This window comes from Pelodiscus sinensis, chromosome 6, assembly GCF_052426305.1.
Source record: "Pelodiscus sinensis isolate ZL-2025 chromosome 6, ASM5242630v1, whole genome shotgun sequence".
NCBI lineage: Eukaryota > Metazoa > Chordata > Testudines > Trionychidae > Pelodiscus > Pelodiscus sinensis.
Window position 1 is genome coordinate 113,388,917 of NC_143057.1, and position 14,353 is coordinate 113,403,269.

General features: G+C 41.2%; 1 protein-coding gene across 4 annotated transcripts in view; it reads right to left on the bottom strand.

Annotated features, from left to right (window-relative positions):
- Positions 1-3,844: 3,844 nt before the first annotated feature.
- RAB27B (RAB27B, member RAS oncogene family) overlaps positions 3,845-14,353 on the bottom strand; it is a 179,216-nt gene continuing 168,707 nt past the window's right edge. For all 4 annotated transcript variants that reach the window (XM_075932644.2, XM_006116597.5, XM_006116598.5 and 1 more), the window contains one exon: positions 3,845-13,694. In XM_075932644.2, the coding sequence (XP_075788759.1) occupies positions 13,505-13,694 (190 nt within the window). In that variant the 3' untranslated portion in view covers positions 3,845-13,504. The remainder of the gene's footprint in view (positions 13,695-14,353) is intronic.

Below are 14,353 nucleotides of genomic sequence, written 5' to 3' on the forward strand. Positions count from 1 at the left end.
GTGATTCCACAATAGAGGATCTCCGAGTGATTTGTGGTTGAAGAAGGGGTCGCAGGGCAAGGGGTCTGGGCAAGGATCCTGCCACAAGGGACATTGGAATAGTGAGCCCAAAATAATGGGCTTGCTGTTAGGACGCAGGATAGCTATTTTGGGATACTCCGATATCCTGAAATAGTTTTGCAGTGTAGATGTAGCCTTAGTGGGCAGTGACCAGAATCCACTACCACACTGACTAAATTCAAACTAGGGATGGAAGAAACTACTTGAGTAGTCGACTACCCAATAAGTTTAGACTTATGGGGTAGTCAAGTCACTACTTGCTCTTCCCCTTACTGCCTCTGTATTGGAGGCAGCAAGTCGGGGAGAAAGCAGGAGCAGTTGCTGGAGGAAGCTGGCTTAAAAGCTGGTTCCCCCCGGCACCGTCTCCACAATGTGTGGGGGGAGGCAGAGCTGCAGTGGTCCCAGAGCCAGTGTGAGCCAGGAGCTAACCCTGCTACGGCTCTGCATTTTAAATGTAGAAAGAGCCTGGTGGCCTCTTACTATATTTAAACCGCAGAGCCACAATGGGGGTAGCGAGTACCCCCCATGACTAACTGAGTAGTCGATGGAAATTCGACTACTTCATTAGCTAATTAACTGCTACTTAACATCCCTAATTGAAACTACTGACCTAGATGCTCTGATGCAGTGCACCTGTGTACTCCCTCACAGCTCTTCATCATGTTGTAATTGGAAGTATGATAGGGTAGTTTGACAGCCCTGAAGCAGCTGGTCAACTTGTTGATTTTCACATGGGAGAAGTTGCTTATACTAATGCTGGATGCAGTATACAACCTTAAAGAAAATTATTAGAAACCCATATATTTAAAGGAAGGGGACAACAAAATATTAACTTTGCTATATGATCACTGCAAATTGTATTGTAATATTTAAAAAAATCTTTAATCAACTTGTACTGATAGGCTAATTTTATGCAGCATGAGGAATGTATATTATGGGGCAAGCCAGCAGAAAACAGTGCAGAGACTAACTTATACCTAAATTACATTTGGCCTGGATGTCTTTATATGAATTTTGGCACTTGTACTTTCTGCAAGGAGCTGATTTTCCTGATATTTAGTCCAAATATGACAAGGGGAAGGCTTCATTCTTGTTACTCAGTGTGGAAGAATTAAGGGATATTATTTCCAGACCTAATTTATAAGGCAGTAGAATTTCAGCAGAGGAGCTGAAGAGTTGTGGTACATACAGGATACAAATTTAAGCAACTGATACATGGTAATCGGCAGTGGATTGTTGGGTGGTTGACAGTCTCTCAGCTGTTGATTAGAATGCTGTAGTATAACAGAGAAGCACAAACTCAGGGATTAGTCTGCACTGGAAGTGTAACTCTGACAGACCCCAGGCATCTGTGGGCAGAACTGAGCTTGGGATTAATGGAGTTTAGTGCATGAGCTAAAAGCCACCTGGCTATTAGAAAGTGAGGCTGTAGAGCAAGCTCATTCTCTAAGTGGTCTCAGTGCCATTAGATGTGGAAGGTCTGTGGGTTACAGAAGCGCTACAGTGGTATTCTCCCCATGGCATTATAAAACCACTTTTGTGAGAGGTGGTAGCTAGATTGACAGGAGATGCTCTCCTACTGCCATAGTGCCCTTCCACAGCTGTTATGACTTTACTTCAGCCAGAGAGTTTATTTATACCCCCCAAGCAACATAAATTAGGCCAACAATCTGAAGTGCAGATAAATCCTCAGAAATACAGCAAGATATTGCTGCAGTGTAGCCTTCAACATTTAACGCCAAGATGAAGACAAGGTCATTTCCTGGGCTACAGGCCATGTTATAAAGCATTGTATTAATGGGAAAACTGTGGCACAGCTCAGATTACCATCCCTTGTGGAAGGCAGGGCTGTGACTGCTCAGAAGGCTATAAAATACTGTTTTCCTACTCTAGCTACCTCTTGTATTACAGAAAATAAATTGTCCAGTACAAGCTCTTTATTTCAGTCTTTATAGTATTATTGCTCCAGGCAACTCTAATCTGGTAGAGGGGAAAAATACACTCATTGGCTGTGTCTAGACTGGTAAGTTTTTCCACAAAAGCAGAACCTGCCAGCTGTCTACACTGGCCACTTGAATTTCCACAAGAACACTGAGTTCCTACTGTCTGAAATCAGTGCTTCTTGCGGAAATACTATGCTGCTCCCATTTGGGCAAAAATCCTTTTGTGCAAAGCTTTTGTGCAAAAGGGCCAGTGTAGACAACTCAGATTTGCTTTGCGCAATAAAACCCCGATCGCGAAAATGGCAATCATGGCTTTTTTGCAGAAAAGCGCATCTAGATTTGCACGGACGCTTTTCCGCAAAAAGTGCTTTTGCGGAAAAGCGTCCGTGCCAATCTAGATGCTCTTTTCCGCAAATGCTTTTAATGGAAAACTTTTCCGTTAAAAGCATTTCCAGAAAATCATGCCAGTCTAGACGTAGCCAGGTGTGTGTTGCTATTTGAGTGGAATGTCCCATAGTCACTTTTGGGGGAAAACCCACCCTTTAGTCATATACCTTGAAAATTAACTTCAACCTGATCATTTAGTGCTGGATGCACTACGGACTTATAAATGATTAGAAACTCAAATGTAGGAGCCAGTGAAATATCACTTTATTAACTCCATGCAGAACTGAGAGCAGACTCCGCATTCAAGTAGTTTGTCACTTTAGAATTAGCCCACTGTAAGGTGCAAATGAAGTTTACCTTGTGGCTAGTCTGGTAATTAATTCATACAGTGGCTTACAGTGCTGAGGATGATTAAATGTTTGAACAGGCTTAGTTTAGGGGAAAAAAAGTTGACTCTCTGCATGAATGCTAGCATTGTAAACCACATCCCACTACTTGCTCTGCCCACTGCATGTCAATCAGGTAGCATTTTCTCTTCCATTTCCCATTGGGGGGACATGATAGCCATTTTCAGGTATCTAAAAGGGTGTCATAAGGAGGAGGGAGAAAACATGTTCATCTTGGCCTCTGAGGATAGAACAAGAAGCAATGGGCTTAAACTGCAGCAAGGGAGGTTTAGGTTGGACATTAGGAAAAAGTTCTTAACGGTCAGGGTAGTCAAACACTGGAATAAATTGCCTAGGGAGGCTGTGGAATCTCCATCTCTGGAGATATTTAAGAGTAGGTTAGATAAATCTATCAGGGATGGTCTAGACAGTATTTGGCCCTGCCATGGGGGCAGGGGATTGGACTCAATGACCTCTTGAGGGCCCTTCCAGTCCTAGTATTCTATGATTTCTTCTAAAAGAGATTGTGATTGAAGTGTATACTTCTGCTATTAGTAAACAGATGTATTTAAATAAAGCTTAAAGCAGCATCCCCTGCGTGTCTGTACCTTATAATTTGACCAAATTCTAAGCTAGTTTCCATCCCATTGGAGGACTCACCCTGTGACTCCTTTTTCATTTAGTAAATGGCTAGTCCACTCAAGAGGAAAATGTTTGCTTAGAAAAAGGACCTGGCAATCTGAACTCTCCAGAGGGTATACTGTTATTAAGCATACCTGCAATGCCACAACACGTTGTTTCAAAATGGGGCAGGCTCTATAGTGACAATCATTTGCATTGTCCCTAACAATGCACAGACAGAGGAACTTGATCTGGTCTAACTGTTGGAGTTAAATTAGGATCTGCTACATGGAAACAGCTAGTAAATATTGAATTGTTCCTTTTTCTGTCCACTTGGTCAGTCACTCTAAACTTGGAATTGTTTGGTGCAAAGCACTAGCCAGCTTGGACAGTTATAGAGACGCTTTATTATTTTCTCCCTCCACCAGCCCCACCACCACAACAGACTAAAAATGCATTTTTATTGTGAAAATAACAGTGCAGAAATTTAATCACAGGATTACATTCCTTGACCATAATTGTACAAATCCAGACACCAGAGAATCATTTGACAATATAGTTTGAAGCCACCAGTAGTTGGTACAACAAAATATAGTGTTATGCAGGCACCACAGTCCATCAAGGGGCATATATAATAAAAATATTATGTTCAAGAGTTTAAAAATCACATTCATAGCACTAGGCATAACGCTTACAGATCTGTTGCAAAGACAAAACAGAAAACATGCTTAAGGTAACATAACATTTAAAAGGTAACAGAAACATTGTTAGCGTGTCATCAGCTGGTTACCTTCAACAACAACAACAAAAATCATAGAACAATTTAATATCCATAAATAAGGGTCCAGTAAGATACACTTGTTATCTGAGTATACAGTATGTACATTAAAAGCCCTATTGAGCAAGGAGGCTTCCAAATAATGTGATTTTTAAGTTCCCATGTGAAAAAGCACACAATGAAGAGTCATCGTCTGTATTTCCCTGAACTAGAGAATATAGAAGGGGGGGAGTGGGGAGGCCTAAAAACAGATCTGTCCAGCATCCAGAGGAATGGTTCTCAGCTGATTGCCTGGTCTCCTGTCCAAAAACTGCTCCATGTATGAAGGGAGCAGTGTAGAGTAGATGTTTTAGATGCTATTGAGGAGAGGAAAGCAGCTATGGAAACTGAGTTTCCTGTTGAAAATACACCCAAAAGGATACTGCAAGCATGGTCTTATTTGATTCAGATACACATATTTGGCATTACAGCTGTGTAAAAATGGCATTTGAGTCAAATCAGAATGGGGCCTGGTATCTGTCTCATGTTTTGTTCCTGTGCTACAGTATTGGTTGCTAAGTTGTTTCCAGTCCAACTACAGACAGCACTGACACAATTAGCTCCATCAAAGAAAGCAAGTGTCTTAAACTTTAGTTCACAGCTAGGCTTGGTTAATACTGGAAGTCCAGTTTAAGCTGGATATTTGTCCCTAGAGGCAGGATACTGATCAAGGGATTTATTTGTAAGCCTTACAGGATTAATTTTAGGAGATGAACTCTCCACTTTGAGTGAAACAGGTTTTGAAATAGTTGCTATCAAGCAGGTATCAAAATATCTCTATTAAATATATTTTATTAAAGTAGTCATGTGGCCAAGTGTCACCTAAAGTCTAAACAAATATTTGATAACTTTTTACATATTCAAAGTTTCAACCTAGATTTATCCTTCACAAAATATTTCTAAGGCAGCAGATTTTACAAAATGTTAGCAAATGGCAGTTGCTCTTTAAATTGTAAGAAGTGAATTAATTGTGGATTTTTGGTACAGTATATTCAACATCAGTCTCATCTATCTGGTTGTTGCAATTTGGAAACAGCTGAAGAGGAACCTTTGACCCACAAGAAAAATGGAGCATCTACATTCCTTTTCATATTTTTTAAAGAGACAGTCTTTATTTCACACTCCAGAAAAGTGCTTTCTTGCCTTCAGCAGCTATGGTACCATACACAAGGAATTTTATATAGGTATGTAGGCAAGATTTATTTAAACTATTAGGAACTCAAGTATATCTTTGGAGACCCAATACATTTGCAAAGATAACAGTATCCTTTTATACAGGGATGGGCAATAATTTCTGGTGGGTGGCCACGCCAAGATTTTGAAAAGTGGTTAAGGGTTGCACTTTCCTGTGGAGGAGATGCAGGGGTCCAGGGTGGAGGTTGGATGCAGAAGGGTGCACGGGGCAAGGAACTGGGGTACAAGAGACAGTGTGAGGTCTGAGAGGGAGTTTGGGTGAAAGAGGGTTGTGACTAGGGTTGCCAGGTATCCGGTATTGAACCAGACAGTTCGGTATTTTCGTTTCCTGTCCGGTAAAAAAAATTCAGAAAATACCAGACACCTAAAATGTCCGGTACTTTCTGATTTTTTTCCCGGCCAGGAGATGAAAATCCCAGGCTGTCCAGCTCAATATGGAGGCAGCCTGGCAACCCTAGGGCTTAGCCTCACCACATGTTTTTTAAAGGGGCCATGCTGGTTTGTTTGGTGTTTTTTTTTTTAGTTTGGGGTTTTTTTTTTTTTTGCTTAACTCCTCTCGGGGTCTTTTTTTATTTTATTTTTTTTTGGTTTGGTATTATTTCCTGAAACCATCTGGCAATCCTAGTTGTGACCCAAGTCAGAGGATTGGGGTGTAGGGTCAGGGAGGGAGTAGGGGTGCAGGAAAGGATTCTGGCCTGGGGGAGGGGCTCGAGGAGGAGGTGCAAAGTCTGGGAGGGAATTGTTACCTGGGAGAAGGGAGTGCAGACTGCAGAGGGTTTGGGTGGTGACCTTGGACAAGGGATTGGGGTACAGGGTCTTGAGGGTGTTTGGGTGCAGGAGAGGATTCTGGCCTGGAGAGGAGTGCAGGAGGGGGTACAGAGTCTGGGCGGGAGTTGTGACTTGGGGCAGGAGGGTGCAGAGGGTTTGGATGGTGACCTGGGGGAGAGAGTTGGGGTGCAGGAGGGGCAGGGTACCAGAGGCTCTGACTGGGGGGCGTTTACCTAAACCAGCAGCCCTGCAGCACCCTCGTGGCAGGCTGGGCTCCCTGCCTGCTGTAGCCCCAGATCACTTCAAACTGCAGGCTTGTTCCTTCCATGTGGCTCTCAGTTCTGGGAAGGGAAAGAGGCTTGTGCTGCCCCCAGCCCCCAGGCCAATAGAAGCTGAGAGATTGGCCTGTTTCCAGCCTATGGGATCTGAGGATTGGGCTGAGGGATCACACAGTCGCCTCCTCCCTGAAGATCAGATTGCTTCAGGGACTGCACTTTAAAACGCAGCTGCTGCATTTCTGAGTGTCCTGGCAGGGCAGTCTACAGGCCGGATCCAGGTCCCTGGCTGTATTTTGCCCAGCCCTGCTTTTATATATAAAAGGATATGATCTAAAAAGAGGAAAAACCCAAACAAACAAGGAAGTTCGGATGTGGGGCTTACATAAATTGAGAGTGACCACTGCAGTAAAACTGCCCAGAGTAAAGAATTAAGGTGGTTTGTTTTTCATTCTAATTTTGGGAGGAAAGATCAGGAATAAAAATGAAACATTTAGTATAGAAAATTAGGCCGATTGATGTATTTTACAGGCAAAATGGGAGGCTAATATTAGGTTTCATAATGATAAAAAGTATATAAACCTCAAAAATGCAGAAAAGTATTTTAAGTTCAATGTGGTTTTGCTGTCACCTTGAGTAAGAGTTTAATCCCAGAACAGATCAGGATTGGCATTGCTGCTTCCACCCAAACAGGTAACTGGTTCTACTCTACCTAGCCATCAGTAGAAATCATGTTTAAGGCTGCAACCAATTTTTAAGGTAAGAATGAAAAAAATACTTTTAGCCTTCCCCAATTGCTGATTTAATAGTTTTTCAAATCACTGGATGGTTACAGTAAAGCCTGTTTACAAGCTTCTGTCACTTAAAAAAATTATTTTCTATACAGTTGCATTTTTAAGGGTTACTCGGACTACAGTTATTCTACTCTGGCAGTATTACTTCTCTCCCTATAAGGCTGTTCTAGCTCCTGCTTCTAAGATTAGTCCCAGATTATCATCCTGAAAGAAAATGTTCTCCAGCTCAATGAAGCACTTTTGCATGTTCTTAAGCATTTCACTGAGCTGGAGAACATTTTCTGGCAGGACTATAATCTGGGAGTCATCTCAGACAGAATCAACCCACAAAGAGAATGTTTGCATCACATGCACCTTTCTTGAGCCTTTGAACTTTTGAGATTTACGTGGTATACTGGCCCATGTTTAGTCTCCAGTACTTAAGATACGAGACATCCTCTATGAGTGACTTTAAGACTACATAGGAAACAGTAAAAGTTTAAGAAGATTTTGTTCTCCAAAGTGGCTGATATATCATTTTAGAGCAATGTAAATATGGCCAGTGTAAACTCACTGCAGAAATGGTTTCCAAATTTGAAAAGTTTTTTAATCAAGTGCCACTGTATCAGCATGACTTTGTTTTTCCACAGATGCATTTGAAACACCCTTAAAATTTAGGCTAGAGTAGAAAATAAGACTAATTTAGAACAAATAAAGGATGTGGAAATTGAGAATCAGGAGGCAAAGATCAGTTTTAGCTAAGGATTTTCAGCTTTGGGGCACACCTGGGAAGGAAAACTTGTCAAAAAAGTTTCCTGTGTGAGTTCTGTGGGCTCTGAGGATGGCAGTCTATACAGCAGAGCACTCCTTATTTCAGAAATTTAAAACAATAACTAACACAAGTGTCTGCACCTATCTGCCCTGGTATTTGTTACCCACTCTTCCACCTCAGATAGAACTGAAGGTTGGGGTGAAAGTTACAGGAAAATACATTTTTATTATATGGTCCCATTTTTACATTCATGCTTGAGATTAGCCAGACAAAATACTTGTAGATCAGGAAGAAATAATGGTTTTGTACCTGGAATTAAGAAACGATTCTGACCCTACAGCAGATCAAAAGTTAATTGAGCATGGAAGGAGATAAGATGATTAATGAAAGACAAAAATCTACAGGCCTTTGATTTGTGCAAAGCCTGGAGGCTTTTTATAAAAGCAACAATAAACCTTAGACAGTTGAGTCAAGAAAACAAAAAACAAACAAACAAACCCTCAAGAAAAACAGCACATTAAACCCAGCAAGAGTCACTGAAAATCAGCATTAATTAGGTTTAGGAGTATTGTCATTTTAGGCGCTGCATGTCACAGCTTAAGGAACTACCATGCTCAAGTTTGCAGTTATGTGGTACAATGCGTAAGCCAAACTCAGAAATGAGCACTGCCTAGAAGAGCTGCAACAAGGAGATTAAGGAGGGGAAATTTGGAGGACCATGCACATTTGTAAGAGAAGATACATAAGCCAGCAGGACACAAGGCTCCATGTGTGAACTAAATTTAAAAACAAGGTTGGCAGGAGCAGAAGGTTTACACTACATATTAAGTACTTTTGTATACACATGTATAACTGTAGGAGTTATTATTCCAGTGCCCTTGGGATAGTTGACTAGCATGTAGCTAGGTTGTGTTTGTACACACACACACACACACACACACACACACCCACACACACACACACCCACACACACACACACACACCAAAAGCTCAATATATCACACAAAACTTATGCAATAGCAAAAATTGAAATGCTGAATCTAGATTACTTGAAAATGAGAGTGTGGTCACTTCTTGCTGGAAATGGTACAGAAAAATGAATTTGTTTTAGGCTCATGTAGTCTTTGGGGTGTTGGAAGGAAAGACTATACTCAAGTGCAGTGCTCTAAAGATTATTGGTATAAAGAGATGTTTTGCAGCTGCTACCCTCTGTTCAGAAGGTAAACCTAGATATGTAAACTGGCAAATAGGACATCATAGCAAGAATAAGGTTGCCAATTTTCTAACTACACACAACTTGCCCCGTCTCCGCCCCCTTCCAAGGCCACACTCCTGCCCCACCCTTGACCAAGGCTCCACCCCCACTCACTCCATTCCCCTTCCTCCATCACTTGCTCTCCCCCACCCTCATTCACGGGGCCAGAGATGAGGGGTTCAGAGTGTGGGAGAGGGTCAGAGCTGAGACAGGGAGTTGGGGAAGTACAGGCTCTGGGCTGAGGGTGCATGCTTCATGGTAGGGCCAAAAATGAGGGGTTAGTGTGCCGGAAGGAGCCTGGGGTAGAGGGCTGTGGTACAGGAGAGGGTTAGGGCTTCACTGGGGGTGCAGGTTTTGGCATGGGGGCCAGGAATGGTTTGGAAAGGAAGAGGGGGCTCCAGACTGGGATCAAGGGATTTGGAGCGTGGCAATGGGCTTCTGGATAATGGGAACCAGCACTCAGAACAGAAAAGGGGAAGCACAGGACTCCCCTGTGGCCATCCCTCCAGCTAGGAGCTGAGGGACATGTTGCCACTTCTGTGGAGCACATGGAGCCAGATAGGGAGCCTATCAGCCCCATTATAGTGGGGCTTTTAATAGCCTGGTCAGTGATGGCCAGATATGCCAGGGTCCTTTTTTGACCAGGCATTCCAGTCAAAAGCCAGACACCTGACAACCCTAGGCAAGGGATTGAGCACTCTCCACGTCCATTACCACATCTGTACAGAAAATGAACTGTCCTAGCCACATCTCAGCTGCAATGTGGAAATTGGAAACTAACAGGTACACGAACAATTAGTCACATCCAGTCGTGTCACTTGATATTGTCAGCTCAATAAGTGACCAGTTATGGAAAAATTATATAGTTGTATGTGTGTACAGTGAACCTCCTGTTAATGTAAAATGGGAGAAAAATGCTTCACGCCATCCTTTTCTTACAGGGAGTGGTTAAAGGAAGGCGATAGGGCAATAGGTTAAGACGTCACTAGAGTTCCACTGCATACACGCATTCCAAGAGTGTAGCACACTGCTCTCAGGATAAACATTTCAGGGCAGCTTAAACAGTGTCCTTTTACTATCAGGGCAACTCCCATGAGAAATCTGTAAACTACTTCATGCAGGAAACCTTTCACACTTCCACCTCTTGCAGAGCTAGAGACATCTTCACTGCCACAAAGGCATGATCCAAATGAGCTGCTCAGCATCTCAAATCACCCTCGGAGGTGAATGGGGATTACACCTGCTGTGGACTTAGGATCAAGTCCAAAAGGCTACTACAGCAGCCTTCTCTCCACTAGAATGTGATCCTAAAAACAGTAGCTTGGAGGAACAAGAAAGCTTTGGGAAAACTGATGCAAGCTTGAAGAGGCCAAAGAAATGAGTATGTGTTAAAGTTAGTTTCTTGTGAGGAAGATTAATCTAGGAGGTCTACAAAGTAGCTGATTGGAGTTTATTTTTTAAAAAGTTGAACACGAAGTTTTGCAGAGTAGTGTATCTATAAGGTGATAAGATAGATTCACTGTTCTCTCCTGCCCTCCTTACTACGGTTTGTTGGCCAAGAGCCCATCCACTTCAATTTGTAATTATCAGTGTTTTTCTACCATCATAAAGTATTTTAAGTTATTGATTTGAGCTTTTTGGAGGAGTAATACATTAAGGAAACAGAAATTATACCATACTTACTGCCTACTGAAACCCCACTTGCAAGCTGTGTTACACATTTAAAAAAAAAAAAAAAAAAAGAGTTAAATGTAGTAGGAACACCCATTCTGAAACTGTTCTCTCTCTCTTGTGAATTATTAGGCATTGGAGTTAAATGTGGAGGGTAAGGTCCTGTTATAGACCAATCTACTTAGCATGAGGGCAAAAGCCATGTTCTCCTATCAAGGGAAGGTGTTAAAATTGTGATGGACTTTTGCATTTTTAGGCAGCTTTGTAATTTGGGATAGGATCTCTTCACAGCTTTGCATGCAACAGTCTCCCTGTCTCACTCTTCGGCTAGGCTAGTAATAGCTGATAATGTTTAGTCCTAGTGGAATCTAATAATAAACTTATGTCACTTTAGGAAATTAATTCATACTGAAAGTAAATGAACGAGGTATTTTGAACAAGGTTCCTCACCCTGTTTGAATGGTGAAAAAACATACTACAAAATAAGTACTGGTTCCACTTGATTAGGAATATGAACAAAAAAAAATGAGGCAGGAAATCCTCAATTAGGAGGACTTAAACACACTGTTAATATTTGTAACTACATTTCAATCAATCAGCTCTGAGCAGCCCCAAAGATAATCAGAGTAATGTTTAGTATTTAAAAGGAAGAGAAACTCCATTTCCTGGGACTGTATTTGAAGTTTGAGACAGACTACTTCAATGTTTTATATTTTTGGCCTAGGTAATAGCTACCAATAATAACTGTGGCTCTCTTGCATTCACTGAAGTTCATACGTAACATGTTTTTGTATGGGTCACAAAAGGGCAGCAGGTATTTTAGAACTTGAAGTACAGGGTCTCTTTAGACACTTGGAAAAACTGGATTTTTCTCTCCTGTTTGTTTATAGTGGCTATACAAAACCCTACACAAACTACTATACCATAGCCCTTCTACAGGACAAATTTTTCAGTAATCATCATTGAAATAATGGGACAGCACTAACAAACCAGCTGGTAAACCCTCAATGTTTTTTTAATTAATAAAAAATTATTCAGATAGTCCACAAACTAGTAAGTTCAATTAATTCAGAATCACAGTGCTCCAAATATAGAAAGTCTCACATGTGTTTAATTTGAAAACAACAGAAGTCTGCCTCCCTTCCATCATTTCCTCTTTCCACCTCCCAACCAATTAAGTTTTGCTGAGCTCTTTTGTGAAATATTTTCCCTGGAGTGATTTTTAAAAAAATTGTCTGAAAGTACAAATTCATGGAGTTCTTTGAACATACTGATAAACCCTTACCTACTTAATATAAGGAAACATCACATATTTCCTTGTATTCTTTGTTTTCAAATGGAGAAGCCAGTGATGAGATACATATGCTGCTGTAATAAAAATCTCATTCTCTCTCTCTCATATATATAGAGCACTTAAGAGGTTTATTTACCACCTTCCTGCTTTGTTTTAATGTATCTGGTGGCGTCTTCTCGTTACCTGCCAAACATCCCACCTCTATAGGCTCCATAGAATACATTTATATCTAGTGTTAAACTACATTTGTATGTTGGAATTCCAAATCCTCACTCGAAGTATTTCATGGGGACAGCGGGGGGTTGCACTCTAGTCTATTTTGTATGAGAGAAAGTTGTGCTCATTTGAAAGCAAAGCATACTGGCGACATCACAAAACCACGGCAGGTGGCAAGTTCCCTGTCAACTACTGACTAACTTTAGAGAATAAGTGCTATACAATTTTTGCAACTTTTAGCTTGCGACACCATTTTCATAATTCCCCTTGCACATCCTATCTGATGAACTCTGCCTTTTTCTGGTGTTGAATACGGAATTATTCTGACTAGCAAAGTGTGCTTTTGCAGATGGTGAAATCTGCAAGACACTCCATGACATGAATTCTGCTGACCTTAAACATCAAGATTTGCCACTTTTCTTATAGTTCTGCAAATTAAAGCATCTTCTCTCTATACCCTCACCCATCAAACAAATAATGTTGCATGTTGCCCTGGTTCTATTTTTAAATAGCAGCCTCCACCCTTTTCTCCTCATACATTAGCTTATTAGTAATTCAGCCAGTCAAGAGAGCTTCACACCACTACTTGCTTGGAGCAAGAAGTAAGGTTATTCTTCATATATCACATAACTCTTTACTTGTATCTCCTCTTTAGCAGATGCATGGTCTCCAATGTAAATAAAAAGTAGTATAAAGAAGCAAGATACAATTAAGACATAGCAGAGACCTACAAAATGCCCCCTTTTAGTTCTCACAATATCCAATTTAATTATTTACCCCCACATACAAACAAGTTTTGCTCCTTCCAAGGAAGGAGGGAACATCACTCCGACATTTTCTAGCCTGATTACATTAGGATAAGGATGAAAGCTTTTTTAAATCTTCCATGGCACCATAACAGGAATACTTGTTCCAGCACAGAAGCTTCTCTGAAAGCTCTTCTTCGGAGAAGAACATAAACCCAAACAAGACAACTTTCTTACTGTGCATGGCCAGGTTTGAATTTAGTGGTAGAGTAGCAATTTTTTCAGATCAAATATTCGTATTGGTTCTCACAGTTTAGAGGTGAAATCTAGCAGGCACACCTTTTCTCCTCTGGTTTTGCTGAATCTAGCTTGCCCGAGCTTCCTCCATTGGCTGTATCAGATACTTGTGTCTTGTCAACACACTGTTCCATGCGCTTCATTATCAAGTCCAGGAGCGTTTCCACAGCTTTATCCACATTTTGCCCAGTGGCCGCACTTGTTTCAAAGTAGGGTATGCTGATATGTTGGATATGGGGGAAGAGAAGAGGAGAAAGGCCCATTAGAAAGGGTTTAAAAATGAGAACTGAACACCTGAGCTAACTCAGAATCAAAATATCCTTGAACAACTTTATTGTTGGGGAATAGGAATTCAAATCTGGCTGGCTTTTGCTGCCTTTAGTGGGCTGAATAAAACCCCAGATCTTAACAAAATATATTAAGGCAAGCACTGCATCTTGGACAAACTGATCAGTTTAATTAACTTGGAGGTTCTGGCTTTAAACCAGAATGGCAGCACTTACACAAACTATAGCGGAAAGAAACAGGCCTTAATAAAAAGCTTACTTTTTCCATGGTTCACTAAGGAAGAAATGTAATACCTGCTCACAGAGAGTTGGAACAGGAAGCAGAGCTGCATTGAACATCACTTATTTAGTGGATAAAAGAGTATTTTCAGTTATATTTCTAGAGTCGCACTCCCTAATATTTGGCAACGCGGATTTACAGGCTTCAGAAGGGCAGTATTTCACAGACAGTCCATTTTATGTCACCAGGTGGAAAAGTAAAGACAACATCTACAATAACTCTCCAGGAACGTGGAAAATGCCATACAAATGTAGACCTGTGGTCTATTCCAACAGAAGCATTTTTGGATATCATTTTTCACAGCTCCTACT